This window comes from Colias philodice, chromosome 10 (genome assembly GCF_061535455.1).
Source record: "Colias philodice isolate Cphi_HAF_F1 chromosome 10, ilColPhil1 Martin Lab GWU primary, whole genome shotgun sequence".
Lineage (NCBI taxonomy): Eukaryota > Metazoa > Arthropoda > Insecta > Lepidoptera > Pieridae > Colias > Colias philodice.
This window is the reverse complement of record NC_143095.1, coordinates 5,325,766-5,353,289: the sequence shown is the minus strand read 5'-3', so window position 1 is coordinate 5,353,289 and position 27,524 is coordinate 5,325,766. Positions and strand designations below refer to the sequence as shown.

The 27,524-nt window shown below is 35.7% G+C and overlaps 1 protein-coding gene and 1 long non-coding RNA gene across 3 annotated transcripts in view; one reads left to right on the top strand and one right to left on the bottom strand.

Annotated features, from left to right (window-relative positions):
* The window catches only part of foxo (forkhead box, sub-group O), a 118,131-nt gene that overhangs the window by 5,777 nt on the left and 84,830 nt on the right, over positions 1–27,524 (bottom strand). The window contains exons 3-8 of one of the 2 annotated variants that reach the window (XM_089699948.1): positions 15,851–16,033; positions 15,491–15,591; positions 14,417–14,653; positions 13,197–13,393; positions 10,951–11,138; positions 8,432–8,918 (exon numbers count right to left, since the gene is read on the bottom strand). In XM_089699948.1, coding sequence (XP_089556074.1) covers positions 8,745–8,918; positions 10,951–11,138; positions 13,197–13,393; positions 14,417–14,653; positions 15,491–15,591; positions 15,851–16,033 — 1,080 coding nt within the window. In that variant the 3' untranslated portion in view covers positions 8,432–8,744. Of the gene's footprint in view, positions 1–8,431; positions 8,919–10,950; positions 11,139–13,196; positions 13,394–14,416; positions 14,657–15,490; positions 15,592–15,850; positions 16,034–27,524 lie in introns of both variants that reach the window. The other variant, XM_089699947.1, reaches the window with a different exon arrangement.
* The window catches only part of LOC149485185 (uncharacterized), a 90,716-nt gene that overhangs the window by 30,987 nt on the left and 32,205 nt on the right, over positions 1–27,524 (top strand). The window lies entirely within an intron of this gene.

Below are 27,524 nucleotides of genomic sequence, written 5' to 3'. Positions count from 1 at the left end.
TTTTTCTCAATAATACAAAAAAAAAATCTAAAATAATGTTAATAATTACTTTTTTTTCAAACAATGTTTTGTTTTCCTCTTTACTTAAGTAAGATTAGATTTAGAAAAGTAATTCGGTAGATTTTAGAATCTGATCGAAACTTTGTTTTTTGGTAGGTAATTTGTGTATTTTGGATTAAATTCTGGATTAGGACATAGCCTACTTATTACCCGGGTTCCCCGTAGGTGAGGCCGCAGGAACCAACTAGTCTGTAATACTATTTTTTTTGATATGCTTCAACTGTGACATAGGTACCTACTTCTGGAAGAACTAGTCGAAATTTATTTATTATTTAACGATTTCAAATTAAGGTTAATATCAACGAATAATTTTGTTAAACTTTTAATGAGTATTTCCATTTTCCAATATAACAATTTATGATAATTGTTCGCTCCATTTCTTAAATCACCTGAGTGTTTGAAAGCCTACATCGTCTGTGATAACTTTATAATGCCATAAATACAAATAACTAGGTACCTAAGACATTCTAAGATACAATTTGTATAAGTTATATCTCTTAAAAATTTTCTACTAATACCTACATTGTTGATATTTTTTTTGTATTTTATTTCTTTTTTTCTCAAGTTAAAATTTTTTAAGAAAGTCAAAGAGACATGTAAAGCATCCATAAATTTTGTGCCCTTCTCAAAATATATGTACATACTTTCTCTGACACTTTTTGGAAAAATTTATATTTCAAATTTAGAAGTGTTACCCCTGTGCAAAACCCACAGACCTCTTAACACGCCCGTTATTTAGAACGTGTTTCCTTTATAGTACAATCGGTAAGATTTCGATTCTGTAGGTCAAATTTTATAGGCTCGAATTTTTATTGTTCCCGTATTAAATGGTATGGAACGGAAAAGCCTATCAGTACATATTTCAACGGTAAATTTATTGGCCGTTCCTTTTATTTTTGAAAATAATTTGCTATTGAAAGATGTAGCTTGATTTTTTAGGAGAAATTCAATTTTCATATCGATGTTAATAAATTCTTCAATGGTAAGTAATGTCTCGTTTTCCACCTAAAGATGGTTGAACCCTACTTATTTTAGCTTCGGAAATAAAATCTATATTTTATAATTTAAATTATAAAAGTTTAAAAAAAATATTCTGCATCTTCAAAAATAAAATGTACATAGGTACTAATTAGTAAGCCCAGTAACCCAGCATGTATTAGGATATATGCTGGGTTAAAATTCCATAAAGTGCGTCCATAAATTAAAAAATGTTGTTGTTCTAAAAATTTTAGGACCCTTCATAATACAGTAAGAGCACATTAGTAATTAGTATATACATAGGTAATTATTATAATAATATTATGTACATTGATAAATTTTTATTGAAACTGCTGGGACATTTAACGTTTTATTTACAATTGTAAAAGTATTACACAATTAATGGAAGAAGCCATAAGACTGAATGACAATCAGAAGCCCCGTATAAAAATTTGTTTGGGGGCCCTTAGGAAGGGTAAAGATTTCTCACAAAAGCGCACGTTGGGGGCCCCCTTGGGGCGGGGGCCCCGTATAATTGATACGGCAGATACGGCGGTAGCTACGCCCCTGATGACAATTAAATAAGCTAGTATTTAGCCTAACTATACTGTAAGTTGACTTCTCCATCGTATATTTTTTAATTAATACTTTTATTAATCCGTAAAACATCACTGCAACAATTAACTTAAGCGATAAGTATAGGTATATACCTTATACTACAATCTAATCTATTTCCTGATGTAAAAAAGACTAAGATTTTACCAAAATAATAAGGAAAAGTAATTACGGAAATTTTCTAGCAATTTCAAAAACCACGAGGCTGGAGCCTATCACAGTGGAAAGTTGGAAAAAATTTCAAGCCTAAAATTTAATACAAACAATCCAGAATACATTCAATACTACACAAAGTGCGTAGAATTAAATAAATAAACATTAATATATATTGGAAAAAGTTCACAGCAAGTGTGTGGGCGTCCCAGCGACCTGTTGCATGTAGGCGGAGCGACACGCCCTACGCCCAAAGCGTGCTATGCGCTCACTCCTCAGCTTTCATTGTTTACATTTATTTATAAAAACAACACTAGCATGTTACTACATATTTAACTATTAACTAATAGTTTTCCATTCGCTTTGCCGAAAACCTAATAAATTATATTAAACCTTCCTCTTGAATCACTCTTTCTATTAAAAAAGAACGTGTGTGCCGAGCACACGTGTCAGAAGTGAAACATCTTTGCCAAAATTCAAAGATAAAAACATCGTCGCCTTACTGCATGACGTGACGGTATTGTCATGATTCGACCTTAAAATTTTAGTTGCAACGCGCCTAAAAAAGTTTCACTTCAAAAACTGCATCAAAATCTGTTGTGTAGTTTTAAAGATTACATACCTACAGACGCGGGAACAATTTTGTTGCGGCTTCGCCCGCATTTTCAAAGATAAACCCGCATAGTTCCCGTTCCCGTGGGATTTCCGGGATAAAACCTATCCTATGTGGTAATCCAAGTTACCCTCTATATGTGTGCTAAAATTCATTGTAATCGGTTTAGTAGTTTTTGCGTGAAAGAGTAACAAACATCCATACAAACTTTCACATTTATAATATTAATAGGATACTATATGTAGTGACTGAAAAAGAAAATGTAACGTTACTCAAGGAAAGGTTGTGTTGGCTTGCGGAAACCTAATTGAATTTCAAAATAATGCCTTCTTTGTGAAATCGCTATTTCAATCATGATTCTATTGATGTGTAAATACAATGTTTGTGCATCAACAATATTTGCTAATATGTACTAATTTGTCCATAATAATTTTCCGGTAACTAATAAAATAATTACCTACGGTATAAACTACATGTTGGAAACTTTTTGCTTTATAAAAAAAGTCGAAAGAAAGTACCTACTTTTAAGTCGTAATTCTATGATAATGTCTGAGTTCTGGCAATGGCGCATGTGTAATAAGTAATATTTACGATTAAATAAAAATTAATCAGACTTATTTTTTCCCTTTATCGTACACACATTATATCGAGCACGCGATTGATAATTTCCTTTTAATTGCTTACAAAGATAAACTTGCCACATTTTTAGCTATTACTTATTAGCATATTTACTGAAATTGTATAAGAACGTAACATGAAATAAGAACGGAAAGGAACTCAATATATCTTTTGAAAAATAAATCCCAATTGAAGTAACGCAAAGGGACAAGAAACGATATTTACTCCATCTTAATTACCGCATGTACAAATTCGGATATTTTTCTTTGATCAAACGAGTTCTAACGCGGTAAAAAGTTTATTTTTTTTGTGTTCGGGCACGCATATCTGTTTTTATTTATTTATCATGGCGTAACAAGACATTTTTATTAACATATGGCCTACTACTACGAAGTCGGGCTCAATATGGTCGTCACTTTATATGGAGACGGAAAGTGATACGGCCGCGGCCGGTAGTCTTGCAATTTTATACGTTACATCTGCATCGCAGAAAGCATCCAAAATGCGCATTTATACGAAATGATAACGAAAACTCTTAAATACCAGGGTTTAATATTATACCGCCCAAGTTCGCTCTACGAACAACGATAAACTTTACTCTCATTTAGATCTGATCAGCGAGAGTGGCTGAATTCCTCAACTCTAGAATTAAGCTCTAGAACGTAAAATATCGGAAAATTCTCTAATCACTAAAATTTATTTTAATTTAAGGTATAGGTCTCAACTACGCTTTATTATTAAATTTTCCAGACGACAAATTTAATTACAACCAGACACTAATTTGCGAACCGTCAAAAACGTCTCAGCAATTAGAATATTTCGTCTTCGTGTTCCGAGCGTGCATAATTTGTTGAAAATATTCGGAGCATTGCTGATGCGCAATAAAAATAATAAAATCGTTAGCAGTGCGGGCGCGTTCTAATGAACGCGTAATCTAATTGTAGTGGTCGCGACGGAGAATGGTGAAACATTCAACAAAATTATAACAGCCCCTCGCCATTCCTCATTGCTGACGCAAATTTGGTAATATGTTCAATTGATTAAAAAAGCTCGAGTGGCAAGTGAGTAAATTAAATTGTAAATTTTTGAATGGAAAATGTTTGATCTTTAATTCACGGTAGAATTAAAAGAAAAACAGCTTAAATTTAACGAAATTGGAAGCTTTCCGATTATGCTAATACACACTGATTTATAAAATTTTCAAAAGCTGTGCGCACGTAACCTTAAGAAAAATTGACAGCCATAACTATGTTGTCTCATTTAAATAACCGATAAAACTCGCCATAAGCTGTCAAGCAATAATGAGGAGTCGCTCGGCCCGCTTGGTATTCAGCGCCCATCGAACAAACTTCGATAGAATGTAAAAATACTAAGAAAATCTTCATGTAAATCATGTTGATCGACAATGAATTACGATACATAAGATTCAAATTGGAAAAGTTTACGATGCTCCGATATTGAGTGATGCTGTCTAAAATTTATAAGTTCAATTACTATTTTGTACTGAAGATTGACGAAGTTGTTCAGTATGAGAATGGTGCGTGGGTATTTATCACGTGATTAGTGGAATAGAAAATAGATAGCTTAAATATTAATGACATCCGTGATGGAAGGACTCGCTCTGCCAGCGGGGACAGAACCGGACGCCAAGAAAATCTATTTATATTTATTATTTTGAAAGAAAATCCAATCAAGACAATGCTCGGAAATGTAGATGAGAGAATGCGTGATGAAGAAATAGTTATTAAAAAGACGCACCATAATAAATAATAATAAAAAGAAAATAAGAAAACAATGTTTAATTCATTGCTCATTTAAAAGGCCATGCGGTAAATATTTAAAATTGTAAGTATTAGGGGGTAAGGCCGTAAACAGCAGACGCGTTTTATTAAGTAGGGGTGTAGTGGGGAGAATATAATGAATAAATTCTGTGTAAGGAACTAAGAACCCCTCGTAACGCAATTGAAAACTTTTAACAAGTGCCGAGAAATCGTGTGTAAAGGTGGGACCTACCTAATTATGTCGCCGGCCGACCGGAATACAGGATGAGTTTGGAAATTTAAACGAGTCTTTATGAAAATCAGCTTGTTAATAAAAATTCGAGTTCAACTACGAAGTAACTTTGCCGTTGCATTAGCTGAGTAATGTTATTTTCAGATAATTTAACATTAGATATTAAATAACATCGCATTTTTTTGATTCGAATTTTACTCTCCATTAACTTCTGAGAAGCGATTATAAAAAATCTAAAAGCTGGCGCAGCAATACCGTCTGCTTGAGACTTTTTTGTAACCCTTAAAAACAAGTCATTACCACAGCTTAATAGCGTTGTGCTCTACGGATTTTTTCGTGTTATTCTATTATTCGAAGGCGCTAGATCGTCGGGGTTCCGTAGCACCGTTTACGCTAAAAATGATATGATTAATTACCGCCCAGACCCCTCATTAGCGCGTAAATGCGGCCATTCAAAGGTAAAATTGAATCACGACCGCTTGCAAACCGAGTTCAATACAAATCTAATTATATATTCATATCAGTGAACAAATGACGAGCGGTTTTCAATAGAAATATTCCAATCCATCACATTCTATTGTGTTCGTAGCAGTCAAAACACCATGCCGATTTTTAATCCACTGATTATGCTCTTTAACTTCCTTTTCTTATAATTAAAATTTCAAAGTATATGTATAATTTAATTTTAAACGCATGACTTTAAGTTGAACTAAGTGTACATTTTTCCGGACAATCTAATTTCCTTTTTTCAGTTGTGCTTGTGCACCAGTTGTTAATGAAATCGATATTAATAATAAAATGATTGAATATTTGTCCTAAAGTCGTTTTAAAGAGAAGGTCCGATTTCGACCACCTACCAATTCTAGAAATGTTGCAATATAGAACAAAAGAACACAGATTATTCAAGAATTTTTATTTCTTGTATCATTAACCTTCCTCTGCACTACAGCTATTCAAAGTGATTTACTATATTTGTAAATTATATTAATAGATATAAATAGCTCAAGGTTACCAAACAAATAAATAAAAGTACTGGAACTTCTAATGTGCAATTTAAGTAAACTGTAAGTAGTACTCATTAAAATGTATACCTACTATGGCGTAGCTTTTTTAAGTGACGATTCTTGTCTGAGATTTACTATATCTAAACACAGCATATTATGCCTGCATTGTGATCACGAAGTTTGTTATCGTTGCTTGGGACATATTATGGATCAAGTTGTGGATAGATTTTCCAAGACTTCCTAAAGTCTAAAATGTCCTCAATTTTACGGGCAAGCGTTTTTTTGTAATTTTTATTATTTCAAACTAATGCCTCAAGGGAATGATAGTATCTCATAACATTTTTCATTCAGTTTATCAGCCGTATATTCTCTGAAAGGCCTCACGTGTCATAATCCCCGTACAAAGCGCGAACATGAGTGACGCAGTTATTTTTCGTAATACAGAACGTCGTAAACCTGAATGAGAGTCGGAATAGCCTTGTTGAACAATTTTTTTCTTTATTTTGTAAATAGCTTTTAGTTATCATACCAAACAACGATGGGTAAGACGAATTTGTTACAAAATTATTTGTAAATATGTATTTTTTTATTAAAGTATTATATTATTTAAGTAGTTGTGCTAATTACCTTGAAGGATGCTCTCTCAAAAGGATCAATACACTCGAACAACGGAGAGATATTATCGACATGATGCTGCTTTACGACATAATGCGTAATAGACTGGACTGTCCAAATATTCTCGGTAATGTATCACTACAAACACCGTCATTACGAACAAGGCATTGCCAACTATTATAGGTTCCCCTCGCTTCAACCTGATATTTACAACAAGAAATTTTCAAGTGTTGACATATTTCATCTCTCCCGTAACAGTTTTAAAAAAGCAGTAACAGACATCACCAATTCAATAATTTCTTAGTTTACCTTTACACATTCTCACCACACTACACCATTATACACTACACAAACAGTACACACACCTTCACACATCCATACCAAACATTCTATAACAGGTACGTTTTCCTCTTTTTTGTATCATGTCCAAAAAAAATGATTTATTTTTTCCACTTTATCGTTGTTATAATTAATGTAAAACTACTATGTCACATTAAGTGTCTTATTATTGGTATTCCTTTTTATTGGCGTATTGTTTTGTTAAAGTTAATTTTAATTAATATTGTAATACAAATAGCTGTAAGGAATCTATGTATGTAAAAATAAATAAATAAATAAATAAATAGTTTAAAGTAGTCTTGCTGGATAATCATGTTTTTCCTTTCTATTATTTTTTTCATAAATGGCTAGTAATTTTCCTAATAATTTAAGTGTTATGAGTTATGACTAATTTTATATAGGTTTGATAACCAGATATTGTTGATAACATGAATAAACAAAACGTTTTTCATCCTTCTAATTGTTTATTGCTTGTATGTATGATTATTATAGATAAGATACTTCTGAATATAGCCAAGATCTATTAGTTATGAATATTACCTATATATTTATATTTTAAGGTAATAATTGTAAAAAGTGATAAAATCTATAACTACTTATAAGTTTATCTCTTATATCTACTCCATCAATGTTCGATAAAATTAAGTTAAACCTATACAAATATCCGAATTGCGTGCAATAATGTCCAGGAATTAAGAGAGATAGAAACGCAACTCCATTATTATCTAAACCAATAAATCAGTCTCGTAACGAAAAATGCAGACGCTATTATAAAAGTTTACTTCCTATCTTAAAGACACGAGAACCGGGTCAGGACGTCCGCGGTATTTTCACGAAACAACAGACTTGTAGTTTACCGAAATACTACACAAAGTTATTGGATTGTGCTGCAAAAGTTTCCCAGATTATCGCTGATACTGTACGATTTATTGCAGCTGACTATTGTTAAACGCTCGCTAATGTATTTGTTGAGTACTCTCGGATTATTTATTGAACGTGGGTTATCGAATTATGACGTATTTTGGCAATGATTTTTTGAGCTTATTTTTTTTGGATTTACGTGATGTTTATCTGTGCAGTGGAATTTTGAATGAAAAAATGATAAAAAAAGATTATTTAATTGTTGTATCATTAGATTAGTTTGAGTGATGATATATGTGTTTTGTAGGATTTATCGCAAAAATTTGAATTTTTTTTATACTCCAATAATATTTTAATTCATATTTCCAATTAATATTTTTTAATATTTTTTTATAGCGAATCTTTAAAATTTTGCTGAAATACCATTTGAAAAATGCGTTTAGATAATTTTTTGAGCGGTTCAAAAAAACTCATAAAAAGGTTGTTTGTTTCCGGAATATATTTTCCATTTTTTTGTTACTTTTCTGATATTTATAAAAAAGTGAGAGTTAAAAAAACATACCTTGATATCCAAAATCGCGCCATTCCGCCCCGCCCCGCACCACACAACTAATTAGCTCATTCGACTGCAAACGGTAACCATCCTTAACGTAGACTAAATGATAAAAACAAATATATCTTGAATACGTAACAATTTATATACATACTAAAACGTAACCGAAATTATATTAAAATTTTGAAATATTGAACATAATATGACGACTTTGAAAGACTATAGACAAACTAGACCATAGACTATAAGCCACAGACATATAGTCTATCCTCTATGGACTATAGACCATAGAGGATAGACTATAGGCCACAGACTATAGACTTCAATGTACCCAAGAGGGGGCAACGGTGTACGGGGTGCGTTGTCCCCCCCCAGAGAGTGTGGTGGGGACGGGCGGGGCCGGCGCAGCGAAGTGGCTCTCAGCGTCCGAAGCCATCTGCTGCTGCGGGAAGTTGAAGTCGAGGCTGCCGTCCATGCTCAGCTCGTGCTTTATCACCTGTGAGAGCAATAGATGAAGAGTTGTTTACTAAAAAAAAATTGGTTGTTTGTAAAGTAGGTTTACGATCAAGATGTTTACGTGATAACATAATGCAGTGGCAGCGCTCGAGATGAGACGGGAGATTGGTCCGTCTCTCTCTCGTTATACCTGCGATCGCGCTCGTGAGGTTTTGGTGTGACACAAGTTTCTGAACATGTAACCCGACTAAAACGATTTTAAAAACGTTATCACGTTAACAATGAGACTAACTTGATTAGTTATTAAGAAGACGCAAAAATGGCTGACTGGTAAGTATTATTTATTATTACATTCAGAGAGAATCAGCGAGCAAATTTAATTGAAAATAAAATATCCCTAAAAAATGCACTATTGATTACTTATTTCAGGACAGTGGTGAAATCAGTTGACAAGACTATAGACAAAGTTGTAACTGATATTCGCAAACAAAGCCACATATTTTGAAATGCAGTTACAAACATAAGGGCCGGCGCCCACTGCCGGCACGGCACGGCATGGCACGGCAGAGCATCCCGCGGCGTTCAATGGCATCCCGCGGCGTCCAGTGGCATCCCGCGGCATTCAGTGGCATGCCGTAGCATCCTGCTAAAAGCCCAGCCACTCTGGCATCCATCAGTTTTGCTCCGCGCTAATGCTGCATAAGTTTCAACCTTATTTCAACTAGCTAGTAATCATAATTACTCGACCCCAAAGTGACGCATACGCCTCGAGGGATGCAATGGCGCGCCGCGGCATCCCTTGGAATGAAACAGCAAGACATGTCATGCCACCGCATCCCGCGGCGTGCCGCGTCATGCTGCAGCATCCTGCAACACGTCGCGGCTTCGTGGCATCGAAATAAAGTAACTTGAATTCTAAACTGATTGAAATAAGATTCAAAATAACTTCATTAGTAATAAAAACCTCTGCCCTGCCATGCCATGCCGTGCCGGCAGTGGGCGCCGGCCCTAAATCACCGTCAATCACTGAATTCTAAAAAAATACTGGAAATAAGGCCGGGTACGCCTTAAGAGTGACAGATGTAATGCAGACAACGTCATCCAAATTGCTAAAAACTACATGGAGTTAAATTTAGGCGAAGGTATTTTTTATTTTAACTAGGAAAAGACAGCTCGGGAAAAGTCCCGAAGTTAGTAGTTAAGAATAAGTACGACAAAAAGGGCAAAGTTTGTAATTTTAATTTCAGCTGATTAGCAGACTGTGCAGACTTAAAAAGCATCCATTCATTTAGATTGTGCTAACTGCTAGCATTATGAATCATCAAAGATGCATGAAAATACATTTGTTATATTTGAAATAACTCACGTGAGAAATTAAAATTGTTACGTTTTCCTTATTGTTTAACAGACTAGCCGTTATGCGCGACGTCTAACATTTACTTGGATTTTTATTACTTCTCTCGTAAAGTAGGTAATGTTTATCCTTTTAATAACTATAACCACAAATGGCAAAAGTTTTTATAGGTTTTCGAAAAAAAAAACAACAGACAATGACGAGATCCAATAGTCAATGTTAATAAAATTTTATATTTTTATGAACTGCAAACAAAGGATACAATTCATCAGTTTACGTATAATATCCATATTAAAAATTATTGGAATTAATTGTTCCCTTTATTCATAAGCGATATAATATATCCATTATTACCCATTATCGTCAATGTCTTAGTTTAATTATCCTAATATGCTCGAAAAATTTGTCACCCACGTCATTATTATCAAAGTTATGACCCAACGTTAACGACCTAATGTTTCAATTTCCGTAAGTGTCCAGTTGAAATTCTATTTGCTGAAGACTTACTTCATAAACTTCATTTAGTCTCGCATATGTTTTAATATCAATAACGTAACTGGCTATTCCTAGGAATGCACAAAGGCTCTATTTCAATTAAAAGAAAAACACATCCTTCAAATCTTGTAGGGTAGATCGAATCAACATTATTTAATTACTTTTAGAAATCATCACTTTGAACATTAGCGTCATAATTTTCGTAAACTGGCAAAACACTTACCTCATCAACATTACAATCGAAGCTATGTTCTAACGTTTCAATGTTCAGGTCCTCCGCGAGTCCAGTATTGAGGGCACCCATGATCTGGCCCATCACTGTGGTGGGACCCATCGCACCAGCTTGCACCATCATACCACCGTTCATTAACGCAGCATCTGATGTCGTCACCATTTGGGTTTGGCTGTTTTCTGTTAAGGGAGAAATATTGTTTTTACCATCATGAAGTCTAAGCATTACTTTTACATTTATAGCCGGTTTCACAGCTTCATAATATTAAGCTTATTTCTAAAATGATCAACAATGTATAAAATTTACGTCAAATAAGCTCAGGGAAATTAATACAGGGTGTCCCGTGGCAGATTTAGGATTTAAAATTCGAATATTTTTGCAACGGTTGCGCGGGGGACCGAGGTGGGGAGACATTTAGGCGCGGCACTAGTGCGGATTGGTCAGTCACGATGTCGCAGTGGACTGGCGCGCTTTCGCAGTCGAAGCGTATTTTGCATCTAACAAATCGTGTACTGTTGCTCGACGGAAATTTTGTTCTCAGTACAAAATTCGTCGTTTAAGTGAAGCACCAAGTGAAAGTTTGATTAGGACGTGGATCCAGAAGTTCCGTGCAACGGGTTCGACAGTTAACGAGCCACGCCCAGGTCCTAGCCGAACATCGAGGACTGCACAAAACATTGAACGCGTTGCAAGCAGCGTGCAAGAAAATCCCCGCCAGTCCGTGCGGAAGAGAGCGTCAAGTTTGCGGCTTCCAAAAACCACGCTGCACCGTATTTTAAGCTTGGATATTAAACTCCACCCTTTCAAGATCCAATTGGTGCAGGCACTTAAACCAAATGACTACAGAGTACGCAAAGAGTTTTGTGAAAACATGTTGAGCCGATTCCGAACTGTTAACACAATTTGGTTTAGTGATGAAGCTCATTTTCATTTGAATGGCTTTGTTAATAAACAAAACTGCCGCTATTGGTCGCCAAGAGGACAAAACCCGCGATTAAAACACCAACAACCATTGAATAGCCCAAAAGTAACTGTTTGGGCAGCTCTGTCTGTCAATGGAATTATTGGACCGTTTTTCTTTGAAAATTCTCGTGGAGTAACTGTTACTGTTGATGGTGATGTCTACCGCCGCATGATTCGCGAATATTTTATTCCTAAACTGAGAGAACATCCATCGAACAGCTCGCACACGTGGTTTCAACAAGATGGCGCCACGCCGCATACTGCAAGAACCACCATGAGTCTCCTTCGCGAAGAATTCCCCGGAAAATTAATAAGCCGATTTGGAGATATCTCATGGCCACCCAGATCGCCAGATCTTACCCCATTAGATTTTTTTCTATGGGGGTATTTAAAAGGAAAAGTTTACGAAAGTAACCCGACGAATCTATCGGATTTAAAAGAAAATATCGTGCGAGAAATGAACGCTATTCCTCGGTCAGTATTACAGCGCGTCGCTCAGAATACTCTAGAAAGAATCCGCGAGTGTGTACGTCGCGATGGAAAACATTTGGACGGAGTGATCTTCAAAAAGTAAAATCCGCATGTCTCGTCTTTCTTTTTATAACAAATATATGTATATTTTAAAAGCATAACCTTCTTTAATTTAATCAAGAAATCCAAAATCTGCCACGGGACACCCTGTAGTTATTGAAACCGGAACTAATATTTCCATTCTGTTTAAGATAATACACTGAAGACCTCCAGGGTATTTAAAACATTCAATTAAAGTCATATTAACTGTACCCATTATTTAAATGTTACAACCGGAAGTATTTCAGTACTGTCTGGTCGTTATCCTTATCACTAATATTCAAAACGATAAGGGAAAATGTCGGATGAAATAGGAATATAATATTCTGCGTAGTTTCTTCCTTCAATGAAGCCAGGGTCAAAAATATAATTCGATAAATAGTTTTATGAGTAAAGTAGGCTATTCTGTAAAACATTACTGTGACTCCCTAAACTTAAACATTTAAATACTTTTGTAACCAAGATATTTAAAAGCACATCATCATCGTCAAAAACGACAAGATTATAAAAAGTGTAGTAGTATCTTGAATCAATCAGGTGTTACAAATAGGTAGGTACTCTTCAAAATATAGACCTCTACTATGCCTGCTAGACATAACGTAGTGGAAGAAAATGGAAAAGGCATTTACCAAGGTTGGGCAGAAAGACCATTTTGTTGGTGTTATAGTAATGAATTTTTGTATGAATACAGCTTCACACTATACCTGTCTGCATGATATCAGCGGGGTCAGCGGGCGGCGGGGGTCGCACGAAGTGGTCGAGCGAGTGCGGGTGCGCGGGGTGCGCGGGGTTTGCGGGGAACACCGACGCGCACGCACAACTGCCGTGCGGGTGCCGCGGACACGAGTACGCATAGCGGTAACTGCCGCCGGACGACGATGACGACGTCGTTGGGACGTATCTGTACCAATTTTAATGTTCAGTACCATGTTTTTGAGTAGTGTTGAATATGTGTACTAATCCTAAATTTATGATTTGTTATTTTATTCTGAACCTACATTTTCGTGACTATGTGTAAATCTTATTATTATCTCTTTTCATAACTACAAAGTTGATTATATTTAGATGCTTTAATACCACTTGTAGACAATAACAAAATATACAAAAAAAAGATATCTGGAGGAGGATAAATAAAATCTAGTTTAGATGTAACTAAATGGGATCTTAAATATCGACCAAGATCCAGAAAATTTGAGTAAATAGAGGCATCACTAACAAGTGATGCGTTAAACTTAACGACTCCAAAAACCAATAAAGACATCCCCTTATATTCATCCCTTGATATCTCTTATCAAAACATAAATGTGGCTCAGGTATCCTGAACTTTTAAATCAGAACAGTAGGTAGTTTAAAAAAATTTCCATGTTCATTTGCCTGCCTTTCAAATTTATGCGATACTTGGTATACATTCAAAACATTTGATTGTAGTAAAAAGGTATAGGAATAATAGTTTTAAATTAAACTTGTTATTAATACCGATATTTTGAAGCTCTCCAAATTGTGATTAACTCCTCTCTTTCGGTTATTGCAAAAGGTTATTGCATTTGAATTCAGATAAAAGAACAAATATAATTCTGACATAATTAACAATTCTTTAGATTCTCCAGATTCACTGAACGTATTAAAATTATTATAATACCTATTACATTATTTGGTGAATAAAATTTGTATTAGTAACATAAAATCATAATTCTGACTAATTTAACCTTTAACTAAGCTTTCTAGTATTTAATTAAAGGCGATTTTGATGCAAACTGCGGGTAGAAGCATTAAAGGGCCAATTTTACTCGTACCTGATAAAGTCATTCAGAAGGCATTTTCATACGAATACTCTTTAAATCTTTTGAATGCTATTATCAAACTGCGTAGTAACTGCAGGCCTAATTTTAAAGCCCTAAAATTCTAAAAGCAAATACAATCTTACGTATTTAGGAAGGGATCCCCGTGTAGCTTCATTGAGTCTGCTAGAGTGCCGGCCAACTCGTCTTGCGTGAAGTCTTGAGAATAATCGTTATTTGATGTAAAATCCGATGGAGGCCCGTAATCCGTCTGCCAATCTGTTTCTGTATGTAACAGCGACGGGATTGGAGACAGGCGGCCGCACGATGAAGCATTCGAAGACGCTCTTTGACGGAAGTCCGGCGATAGCTGAAAACTGCTGCTACTGCCGCCAAAGCGAACAAGCGTTAAAAAAATTGCAACTTATTTCGATAAAATTTGACTATCATTTATATGAAATTTCGTTCTTGAATTATAGATTTTGATAAAGTCAGATTTTATCAATACAAATCACGCAAATAAATTAAATAATTGTTGGCTCAAAATAAAAACTAGACTAGACTACGTCATCTAACGTTTTCAACGTCTAAAAATATCATCTAAATCAACGATATTAAGTAGTAGGTAGCAGCATGCAAATCTAATATTCGTTTCGCAACCCTCTACCGAATGATGCGATTATCATAACGAGTTTAATGGTCAGCGCAAATATACATTTGCTCTGATCTTCCACAAAAATAAATTTCGGTCAGAGATACTTTGCTGGGTAAGAAGTAAGAAAAGAAAACTAATCACTCATAAAGTTATAAAAATGTCCGTGATATAGTAATAAAAATGAAAAATATTGGCGAAATTGCTAGCTTGGTCACATACATAACTCATTGTCTGGTTGCAAATGATAATCGACAACACAAGTCCACAAATCATCATATTGCTTTTATTCATTATTTTACTACCTACCTAGTTTCTCAACCTCTCCCAAATATGTCTAGTCATACATTTAGCCTTTAATGGTAATTTACTAATGTACATTAAAAGTCGAATTAAAATCGTAACACAAAACTTATAGTCATAACCATTAGTATTATTGGCTGAATGCCACAATTCTTTCGAACTTGTATGCAACAGTGGTTTGTATCAAAGGAAGCAACTAGTCTTGTCTCTACTAAATTTCTATTTTAAGCTTTTTGGTAGTTTGAGGTTCATTGAAAATTGTTACCTGGGAACTGGTGAATCCGGGAAAATGTCGTGACTTTCCGATATGGAGCTGCTAGGACTTGGTGTTGTATCTGCGGTGATGCCATTTCTCAACGCTTCCGGCTGTGGCCAAAGTTTAATTCTTATAATATCAGAATCATCGCATCGAAATAAAGAGGTTTAATTCACTTAACGTAACCGTTTTGTGTCGAATTTTGTGTAAAATTTTAAAACAACTCTATTCCAACTGGCTAAGCTGTGAATTGAATAAATCAGTATTCTTTTCAAAAATATTATTTGCTCATCTGATTCAGCTCGAGTAAGTTTCAGACTTATTTAAGAAATTGTTTAAAAAAAAACCCCAGCAAGGAAAATTTCGTACCTTCTTTTTAACACGCCCTCTTCTTTTTTCTGATTTGGACGTTTCCATAGATAGAGCTCGCCGTCTCACTGACTTTCCGGGTTTGGCGTCAGGGTTGATCATCCACCAAGAAGACTTGCCGGTTCCCTCATTTTGGACCCGCATAAATCGGTTGTGGAGAGATAGATTGTGTCTAATGGAATTCTGAAAAAAAATAGACTTACGTTTAAACCTTTTTTTAATAACAAATAGTAAGTTCTTGAACTTTCATTCCATATATATTATAAAATAAAAGTGAAGTATAAAAATAACAGAGACAAAATAGCCATTCGACGCTGGGCCATTTATGATTATGACCACCAATGACCACAAAACCTCTATTTTAATTTCAACTGCGATTCAAAGTTAGTAACAATAACGTGTCCTATCTCACACCGGCAATAAAATCTCGCAACTTTTTCCCGTCGAAGGAATATAAAAGCAACCACAGCAACGAATGAAGTTTAGCAATAAAATAGTCCATAAATAATTTCTCGGTGTCCTGTGAGAACTGCCACTTACTCGGGCACCGTTCGCTCCACATAAATATGTGGAATTTTTGTCTTCAAACATAAAATTCGCGGAAAAAGCCACATGTAAAACATCTAATATTTTTGGCAGTTTAGCAGGATAATTTAACAGGGACGTTATCTATCCGTGCTTTTATGGCGGAAATGGGAGGAATATATTGTAACCTGTAGGATGCAGCTTGCGAACCTATTGTACTAAAAGAGAAAAACGTCGGGCTCAATCTATACTAGACATCAAATAGCCGTTATGTGTATTGTATTCATTCTCGTGTGACTTATCTTAGTCTGATTATACGGTGCCCTCTTTTTTATTGGACAACTTTACATCTACTTACTGACCCATCCGACTGTAAAACGAACTGAGATGAATTTCATGGTGCTGTATCTTTTAGAATGTTTAATAGGAACTTCGACATAACAATGAATTAGGTACATACAACTTTTAAGAAGATGAAAAATACTCAACGTGTCATTTTTAGTTCGAGTTTAATTGAAATTGCTATTTTTTAGAATAATGTTATATGCACAAAATATTAACTGCATCCTTAAATATTCAAGGATATAATCATGTATAACAACAGTTTTTTACTGTAGGTATGACGACATTTAATATAGTTAGATGATAAACATTTCCAAATTATCATTTTAAAAGAACAATTTTGCGTCATTCTTAAACTAATATTTTTATAAGTAACAAATCTGTTATATCATAGCCTTGAGACATAGCTTAAAAAATATCAATTAATTTTAATATCAATAAGAATCAGATTCGGATTTAGTCTTCGAGTACCTACTAAGTTGGTAATAAAATAAATACAATAAAACGAAAAAAGTGTTTAAAATCTTATTTATTCATTATTATATAACTCGTCTGAACACTTTATAGCGAGCGAGTTCATGGACATAATTGGCGTGTCGCTTTTACTTAATTAAACAACTTAATCTTTACCTATTTCTACAACAAAAAAATCAGAATTATTTTGTGGCTTATGGCATGACTTGACATATGTATTTATTGCCTTAAAGATGTCTGCATGCATACCAATAATAAAGATTATTTAATAACCCTACAAAAATACATGACAAATGCCATCTTATTTGTCACGTGAACAGGATGAAAGCTACAAAGCAAGGTTACAGTTAAATTATGAAGGCAAATAACAAAGCAGAAAGTTACATGAGGCGGCAAACGTGTCAATGCGCTATCAAATGTCGCTACAGCATCCCAGAGAAGCGCGGGCGGAAAGGAGGGCGCTTTCATACTTAGAAATTTGTCTACGGCAGGATCCCTGGCGCCACTACGACCCTTATGGGGTGAATTAACCGTCTCCGTCTACGTCCCCTTTAATACGCTACCAACTTAAATTTTGTCGAATTTCTACAACTATAATCTCTTGCGTAATCTCCGACTCCGATGGCTTATGATTTCCGTGTTTTATAGCCTTCGAAATAATTCATCGTATTTTAAAACTAGTTTTCGGTGGATATAAGGACGACTGCGCTTATTGTATTAAATATTTTCTAATTCGCAGATGGTTTCTTTACTTTGTCCTAGTGGACCGTGACCGGTTCGAACCAGGTTATGATATCGGTGACACACTAATATCTTCCATACTTCCGGTTGCGATGATTTAAATAAACGTTCACAAAACTTTGTTTTGTGTTTACATCTTCAAAAGGAAAATGAAATAGCAAGGTATTCTTACATGTAAGCAACGTATCATCATATTATTAACCTTCAAGCAGAGAATATATAATAAATGTAGAACGGTAGCAATGTATTAGGCGAAGGAACGTTGAATTATTCAAGGAATAATATAAGTGCAAGTTTGGTAGACCTTCGAAATGCATTTAAATATCCCTAAGACGTTATATAAATCGTCGTGGAAAAATGATTTGCTATATTTTTTTGCGTATGAATCTTATAATGAAAAGATTCCTACAAACGGAATTTCTAAAATAAAAATGGAATGAATAAATCATAATTACCATGTAATTACCCTTTTGCACTTTACTTTTATTTCGTCTTCCCTATTCATTTACATTCACATTGAACACGCTTTCAATTATTTGGCACATAAAATAAATATAAGGAACGTTGATCTATCCTCACAACAATACGTAATATTAAAACACGCATAGTGGATCTCTCAAAATGCGTCATATTTTAACGAATGCGCATATAAAAAAATGGTGCGTAACATAAATAAATTTGGAGCGTGTGGAGATTTTTGATAAAAGGCCGCGTAACTATTAACACTAAGTTATTTAGAAAGGGAAAGTCTTAACAGGAAAGATAACAGTGCTGTTTTATTTGTACAAAAGAAAATAAATGCTTTAGGTACATAAAACATAAAATTTCCTGGTATTTTTCGTACGGATATTGGAAAACCGGAGCATTACTTTGACGTGATACTATTGCGGAAACTTTTGTTTTATTTAGTCAATTCTCATTAATATGTACAATCGGTATTAATTTAGTGAAATATTTATATAACGGCATATTTAATTGAAATATGAATAAATTCTTCATTATGGTGACACGTGAAACCACAGCTTTTACACAGCTATTTAATATGAATATTGCGTGTTGATTAGTTTGGTGTTTGATCCTAACAATTGGTAGCAAATTGCTCTTTGAAATAGCAAAATTGAAATCGTCGTGAAGTGTGAAATCAAACAATATATAATTCAAATGATTGAATCACAATGACACAATGGGGGGCGTCGGGTGGAAGGCGAGAAACGTGACAGCACTGAAAATTGGGAAGAAAATCCAGCACCGTGTCAACCGCCACTGACAAATTTAATTATTCAAGTTACCGAAACGTTAGAAAGATGACTTTTCCGAGAACCGATAACTAAGTATAAATAAATTCGTTTAATGCCACCGCAGCAAAGTTTAACTTAATAAAACATTTAAATCTTTGTAATTCAATTCTGACGAGGTTGGATTCTGACGAGCCGAACAGGACGTGTCATTGGGATCTTTTAAGGCTGCAGTCTAGCAAAATTGCGTTTTCAACAAGTTATTTGACAATTTTTTCCCGGCTAATGAAATGATAAACTGAATTTTTTTTTCTTGTTTATCAATTAGTGTTATATACGCAATGCGCGTGAATTTTTTCACATTTATAAAGTTACTTTATGTTACCTTAATCAGGCCTTCAAGATAAGTCTCTTTCCCCCAAAATCATTTCGAGCTAAGTTTGTGCACTCACTACGTTGCAACCGATTACAATTTACACAATCTGATCAGCGCATTATTATCCTTATATAGTCGTTATTAAAAACTGCTGAATACAATTGCCGAAAAACTTATGATTTTCTTAATTAGAGCGTTATAAATTCATTAAATTTCCCATTTTTTGCCTTACAAAATCGATTGATAAATACTGCTAAAAGTTATTTTTTCCATTAATTTATTCGAGTTGGTTGAAGACCAATGAGTATTAATCCTTTAAAAAAATTTTTTTTTGAATTTTGATAATTCTTTAAATATTAAAAAAATATTTAAAATAATAAGGAAAAATCCTAGCGAATTTCTTTAGTCGCGCTCCTTGGGCCGGAGCGTTCTGACGTGTGCTCTACGCTCGATTTTCCTTCATACCGAAGTGAAAGTTGCTCTACTTCATTAAATTTAATATTTTTGTTAATTGATTATTTTTATCTTAGTCTTGTGCAAATATTCGTATTTTTAAACATTTGATTTCGATATGGAAAATAAACGAAAAAAATACGTGTGTAACTACTAGAAAAAAAATTATCTTCGAACATAAAGTTAATGAAACCAAATAGATTGCAAAGGTGATTGGCAACAATTTCTTTATTTTACGGGGTGTCAGTAAAGGGATGTATATTTCTTTAAAACTAAAGTAAGCTCATAAATTTTCTTATAATATAATTTTTTTGAAGTTCCAAAAATGTTTATTTTTCGTTTGAGAAATACGAAATATAATATAAACTTGTAGTGAGAACTTGAACTTCCCAAGTTCATCCGGGGAAATCCCCATACGGGGAAAATGATTTGTTTACTCCAAAATTGATCCGAGGTGTTTTAATTTTTTCTTCTAGTCATTTTCAACGTAGCGGCATGTTGTTTGATTATTAATTTTGTAACTTAAATACAGGATGTTGGTTTTATATTCTGATCTTACAGACGCGCTGACAAATTTAGTCCACCATTTCTAGTTTAGTCTACCAACTCTAAGTACCAATATTAAAACGAATGGATTATCATCACATCATCAAAATTCAGTGGGGTTGAGAACTAAACAATCAGAAGTAACAGAGACGCGAAGAATAAAAAAAGAGGACGAAAACGATAATTCGTTGATGCTTTCCCTTTTCGACGTATTGTTAGGGTACATCACCAATCTGCAAAAAACAAAACTGATGATTCCCAATTGCTGATTAAAAATGAAAAACAAATAATAGACAACAGTGGTGAAAATTTGCTGATCACAATGAAACATCCTTCAGTGGTAGCAGATTTACTCATTTAAAATGTATCGGTGAACAGCGTAAAGGAGAGGACAGGAAAACATTATGAATGTGGATGGTGGATTGTATACAGGGTGTAATCGATAAGTATGTGCAGGCGATTATGACGTTATTATTGCAGGTATCAAAAAACTTAAAACTGATATCGAAATTACTTTACCTAATGAGCAAAATGACAATGATAACTTTTTAAAAGTATAACGAGAAATATCTAAAAAATTTACTTTATACACTCCCATATCAAAAAGGGAAAATGGGACTAGTAGAAGTTAAATGTCTAATTCCGGCAAAAGACATGAATGCGGAAGATGCGGTTAAAAAAAATTAATATTTGAAATACAATGCAAAAAATAACACTTTTGTCATAGATAAGAATCATGACTATTTTTTTCAAATTCAGGGACAACTAAACGTTGCAGAAGCAGAAGTCTGCTTATTTGCTGTTTGGACTGGAGTGAATCATTCGTTAAAAATAGAATATATATAATAGAATATCTATTGTCTACGTGACAATAGATATTCCACCCGTGCAATCAGTCAACCCGCAGGACACCTTGTGGCGGGGTGTCGGGGAGTAGCGACCCCGCGGGAACCGAGTGCTCCCGGGGGAGGCCCCTGTCTTCATCTCCGGCTCGCCTTCACCGGCCGGTCAGAGTGAAGCCTGACGAGGACAGGACCCCCACCTCTGGCTTGCCTTAACCGGCCGGCCAGAGTGGAGTCGCGAGAGCTTTTAGCTCGAAGGGTGGATGCGAAGCGTAAGTGGCGAGTGGGCACGTGATGCTGGACCCTCAGGGAGCGCGTGATCGTAGTTTAAAGTCCAGGGACGCCTCTCCACCCTTAGCTGCTCACAATATGTTGCCCCCTTGTCGCACTATTGCAGCGACTTATTTCGGGGGCCCATACAGTGAGAGGGCGAGTCACCACCTGCCAACATATTTTTACTTTCTTTTAGTAGAAAGGCAGGTGCCATAGTTTCCCATAGTCCTCAGTACCAGTCCATTTAGCATCCCAATCCATAGCCCAATCATTAAATTTCCATACCCTGCAATAGTCCTACATCGGCCGCGGACTGCCCAGGGCTGTATCTCTATAGTGCAGTCATGGGCAGGCTGCGGCTGGTGTCCCACAACACATTAAAATTCTCGAAAGGGCCTCTGCGTGTTGGATCCGTGTCCCCACGTAAGCCTTCCAAAGATCCGGGTACTGTCCTTCTGGTGGTACCCGAGTATTATGGGAATAATAATAATAATATAGCCTTTATTCAGATCACTTAATACAATGTTTTTTAAACTTATGTAAAGAACTAACATTAAAATCTTAAACTTAATAGATATGATAAAAATTTAGACTAATATTTGTTGTTTAGTTATCTTTCCTAGATCTGTTTGCCAGTCGGCAAAGGCCTCCTCCAACCTCTTCCATTCCTTTCTTTCTTGAGCCACTCTGTTCCATGTGGCTCCTGCCACTTGTCGAACGTCATCGTCCCACCTTTTCTGTGGTCGGCCTCTTTTCCTTTTACCTTTCCTAGGGTACCACCATGTCACCCTTTTGCTCCATTTGTCGTGTCCTCTTACCAGGTGACCAGCCCATCGCCATTTGAGTCTTTTGATTTTGCTTATTACATCGGTAATTTTCGTTTTGTTTCTAATGACGATTTTTTTAATTCTGTCGGACTTTTTAATGTTGAGCATGCTCCTCTCCATTGCATTCTGGCAAGTTGCCAATTTGTTTGAGGTGGCCTGATTCAAGGACCATGACTGACACCCGTACGTAAGGACAGGTAGTATGCAGGTGTTAAAAAGTTTGCTTTTTAGGTTTATATGGAGCTCTTTATCTTTCATAGCCTCTCTTAAACTCCAGTATGTTTTCCAGCCATTTGTAATTCTTCTGTCCACTTCCTTCTGCATAGGATCTTTTAGAGTTATGAGCTGCCCTAGATATACGTACTCGTCTGTATAGCTGATTTGAGTGCTTCCTAGATCTATAGTATGTTTGTACCCGTTTGTCATCACCCTAGTTTTTTCCGGATTCATTGCCAAGCCTACTCTCTCACTTTCTTTCGCAAGTTTCTTTATCATTCTGGTTAGGTCTTCTGCTGTTTTTGCCAGTAAAACTATGTCATCAGCAAATCTTAAGTGCGATAGCAGTTGACCGTCTATATTAATTCCGAGATGTTCCCAATTGAGTCTTCGGAAGATTGATTCTAGCACTGCGGAGAATAATTTCGGAGATAGAGGGTCTCCCTGCCTTACGCCTTTTTCTACTCTGAAAGGAGTACTTTTCTTTTCTAGTTGGATTCTTGCTCTGCTGCATCTATATATGTTTCTTATTAATCGAATGTACTTGTGCTCAATTCCTTGTTCTAGTAACGCTTCCCATATTTTGTCATGTTGTAGAGAATCAAATGCTTTACTATAATCAATAAACGCAATGTAGTATATGAGTTGGTATTCATTGTATTTCTCCAGAATTTGGCGCACTACGTGAATGTGGTCGATTACTGAGTAGTCTTTGCGGAATCCTGCTTGCTCTATAGGTTGGTTTTCGTCTAGGGTCCTTTCGATCCGTTTTAGGATAATTTTAGCAAAAATCTTATATACATTCGACATAAGACTAATAGGGCGATAATTTCCTATGTCATATTTATCACCTTTCTTATACAGTAGTGTTCGAGAAGGTAATCCCTGTGGGACACCTTCACTGCACTCCCGATTCGCGGTCTTAAAATGGTACTGTAGGGGTTCGTCTAAATGAAACCAGCCTTGTACTCAGATTGATCTTTATTACCACTAAAAAATGTTGAACTGAAATTAATATTATGTTCTTACAAAAAAATAACTATAGCGAGATTTAAAAACGCTTAAAATAAATTACCGCCACCTATGATTAACTTAACGAACTAATGTAACTTTATACAATCTAATGATCTGTCATGAACATACCGCCCACCAAGGACATTTATTGAGGAAATGTCCTTACAAACAAAATCCGCCCACCTTGAGGGAACATCTTTAAATATAATTATACAAACTGAAACTTACATTGTATATGAACTTAAATTTATCTTCTTACATTTTACTCGCAAACATTTTATCTACGCAACAATATCACTTTCTATAACATAACTTAACTTATACAAATACACTTTAAACATCTTCAAAAATACAATATAATATAACAATTATTCTTTCCTTAATAAAATACACAATTTGTTAACAGGTCTTTTAATAATACTTTTTTTAACTAAGATACTGACAACTCTAGTAACTTTATCGTGACCTGGATGTTTGTCTATGATTTTACCCATGATCCACCGCATCGGCGGAAGATCATCTTCCTTTATGAGGACAATATCTCCTATATTAGGCTCGCTGGTTTTGGACTTCCATTTATACCTTATCATTACATTCGACAGATATTCCTTTGACCAGCGATCCCAAAACGACTGAAACATTCTTTGAATAAGTTGCCATCTACTCAACGAACTCACGTTAGAATCTAAGTAATTATATACATCGGGTATACCTAACAAAGGACCACCGATTAAAAAATGACCCGGCGTTAGAGGTGCAGGCTCACTAGGGTCTGATGTATCGACTGTGATTGGCCTAGAATTTAAGCAAGCTTCTACCTGAGCAAGAAGAGTACTCATCTCCTCGTAAGTGAGGGTGGTTTCTCCTATGACTCGCTTGAGGTGAAACTTCGTGGATTTCACTCCCGCTTCCCAAAGTCCGCCAAAGTTAGGGCTGTGCGGAGGAATGAAATGCCACTCAGTACCATTCGCTTCCAACTGTTCACCCACCGATGAAAGTGCTGACTGGAGCTCACGGGATGCTCCCACAAAGGTAGTACCGTTGTCGCTCCAAATCTTGGCACAGTGACCTCGTCTGGAAACGAAACGTCGAAAAGCAGCTAGAAATGCTGGTGTGCTCATGTCACTTACGACCTCTAAGTGAACGGCACGAGTTGCCATACACACGAATAAACATATGTAGCCCTTGTATGAGTGGTGTCCTCGGCCTTTGGTTGTCCTTATGTTTATTGGACCAGCATAATCCACACCGCTGTGCAAAAATGGTCTAGCTGGTGTACAACGAACTGTTGGAAGTGAACCCATTAATGGAGACTGAGTGCTACCTCTTAATCGAATACACTTAACGCAACTCCTAACATGTTGTTTAACTAAAGTTCTAACCCCTATAATCCAATAGGCTGTTCTCAAATAATTAATCATCAATTGAGGCCCTCCGTGCAACGTCTTTATGTGAGCGTTTGCTATAATTAGGTGAGTTAAATGACTACTTTTAGGTAAAATAATTGGATGTTTGGTTTCATTACTTAGTTGTGACATTTCAATTCTGCCACGTATTCTGATTATACCCTTATCGTCAAGGTAAGGACATAGTGCTTTTAATGTATTCTTATTTAGTATATCACCCTTGTTCCTTAACTGTAAATATTCTTCTTTAAATATATCCCTTTGAGTAATCTTTATGCAACATTCTAATGCCTCCTCCAATTCAAAACTTTGTAAATATTTCTCTTTATTTGTTCTTCTGCGATATCCCCTTAAAAATCTTCGACAATAGGCAATAACCCGTATTAATCTTTGTAAAGATGAAAATCGTTCTAACATTGTAATCTCTCTTTCTTCTTTTACAGCAACAGTAAATGTCTTGACACTTTGTTCTAAATCTGTGCTCATTTCCTTTGGCCTATTGTACTCAATACATTTCTGCTTGAGAAACGACGGTCCTGAAAACCATATCTGATTATCCATAAGCAAATTTGGTAAGACGCCTCTTGAGGCACAATCTGCTGGATTGTCCTTAGATAAAACATGATACCATTGATTGGGTTTCATGATGGTTAAAATCTCTGATGTCCTATTTGCTATGAACGGTTTCCATCTGCTTGGATGGCTATTCAACCATGCCAATACAACTGTGGAATCAGTCCAAGCCGTTATATTGTTCTTAGAAATGTTAAGTACATCTGCTGCTTCTGCAAGCAACCTAGATACCAGAAGCGCACCGCACAATTCCAAACGAGGAATGCTTATCTGTTTGACGGGTGCTACTCGCGTTCTGGCAACCAGCAACGAAACCGTTACTCCACCTTCGGCATCGATTATGCGAAGGTAGATTACCGCCGCATAAGCACCTTTAGATGCATCGCTGAAACCATGAAGCTCCAGTCGATCGTTCAACCTTGTACCCAGCCATCGAGGAATCCGAATTCTGGTAAGTTGGGGCAACTGACTACGGTAAGCATTCCATTCCTCCATCATTTCTGCATTCACCTTATCGTCCCATCCTACTCCTGCTACCCACAGTTTTTGTATAAAAACCTTGGCAATGACCACACTAGGAGCTAACCAGCCTAGTGGATCGAACAAACGAGCTATTTCCGAAATAATTGACCTTTTAGTTTCAGGTGCAGTCGTCGACATTGAGATATTCACCGAGTACTGGAAGTTATCTTCGCTGCGGTTCCAGGTAAGTCCTAAGATTTTTATTGTACTATCAAGCTTAATATTAAAATTTTCCTTTTCTTCATTATTTATGATTCCCGTATGTAGTGTTTGTTCTATATTTTCATTCCCTTCAATTGACCTGATCCTTTCCAATATTTCCTTATTATTACTATTCCATTTTTGTAACACGAATCCACCCTTTCCTAATAATTCTTTCATTTCCTTGTAAATTCTAATTCCTTCTTCAACACTTTCTGACCCTGTCATTAAATCATCCATATAAAAACAATTTAGAATTTTATCTGAGGCGACGGGGTAGTTTTCTCCCTCGTCATAAGCAACTTGATGTAGCGTTCTAACTGCTTGATATGGTGCAGATGCTGTTCCAAAGGTAACCGTTATAAGTTCATAATCTTTAATATTCTTATCAGGACTCTCGCGCCAAAGGATCCGCTGAAACATCGCATCATCTTCTGATATGAGGACTTGACGGTACATCTTAATAATGTCCGCGACTAATCCAATAGGATGTAATCTCCATCTTAAAATTGTGTGTCTGAGGTCTGCTTGTAACGTGGGTCCGATCATTAACGTATCATTCAAAGATATTCCATTGCTATTTTTTTCAGATGCGTTGAAAACCACACGTACCTTGGTTGTACTTTTGTCGTTTCTTACGACCGCGTGGTGAGGTAAGTATACTGCTTCATTCTTTTTATTATCGTTGTCCTTAACCTGCCTCATGTGTCCTAACCGTAAGTATTCATTAATAACTTCTGTGTATTTTTCTTTCAAATCCTTGTCCTTTTCTAATCTTCTTTCTAATGCTTTAAATCTTTTTTCAGCTATTGCACGTGAGTTACCAGCCGTACAAGGAGGATCCTCGTCACGAAACGGTAACTTAACTATATATCTACCACTAGCATCTCTTGTAGTGGTTTTTGTATAGAACTCTTCACACTTTGTTTCTTCCGGTGAGTATAACTTTTTTGTACTATATTTTTCTTCTATTTCCCAAAACTTTTTCAAAATTTCATCATCTTCATTTTGAATATGTAAATGCATTGCTCTAATATTATTTGATCTATTATTTTCAGATTCGATAGCTCCCGATAGTACCCAGCCGAAGGTAGTGTTCTGGGCCACT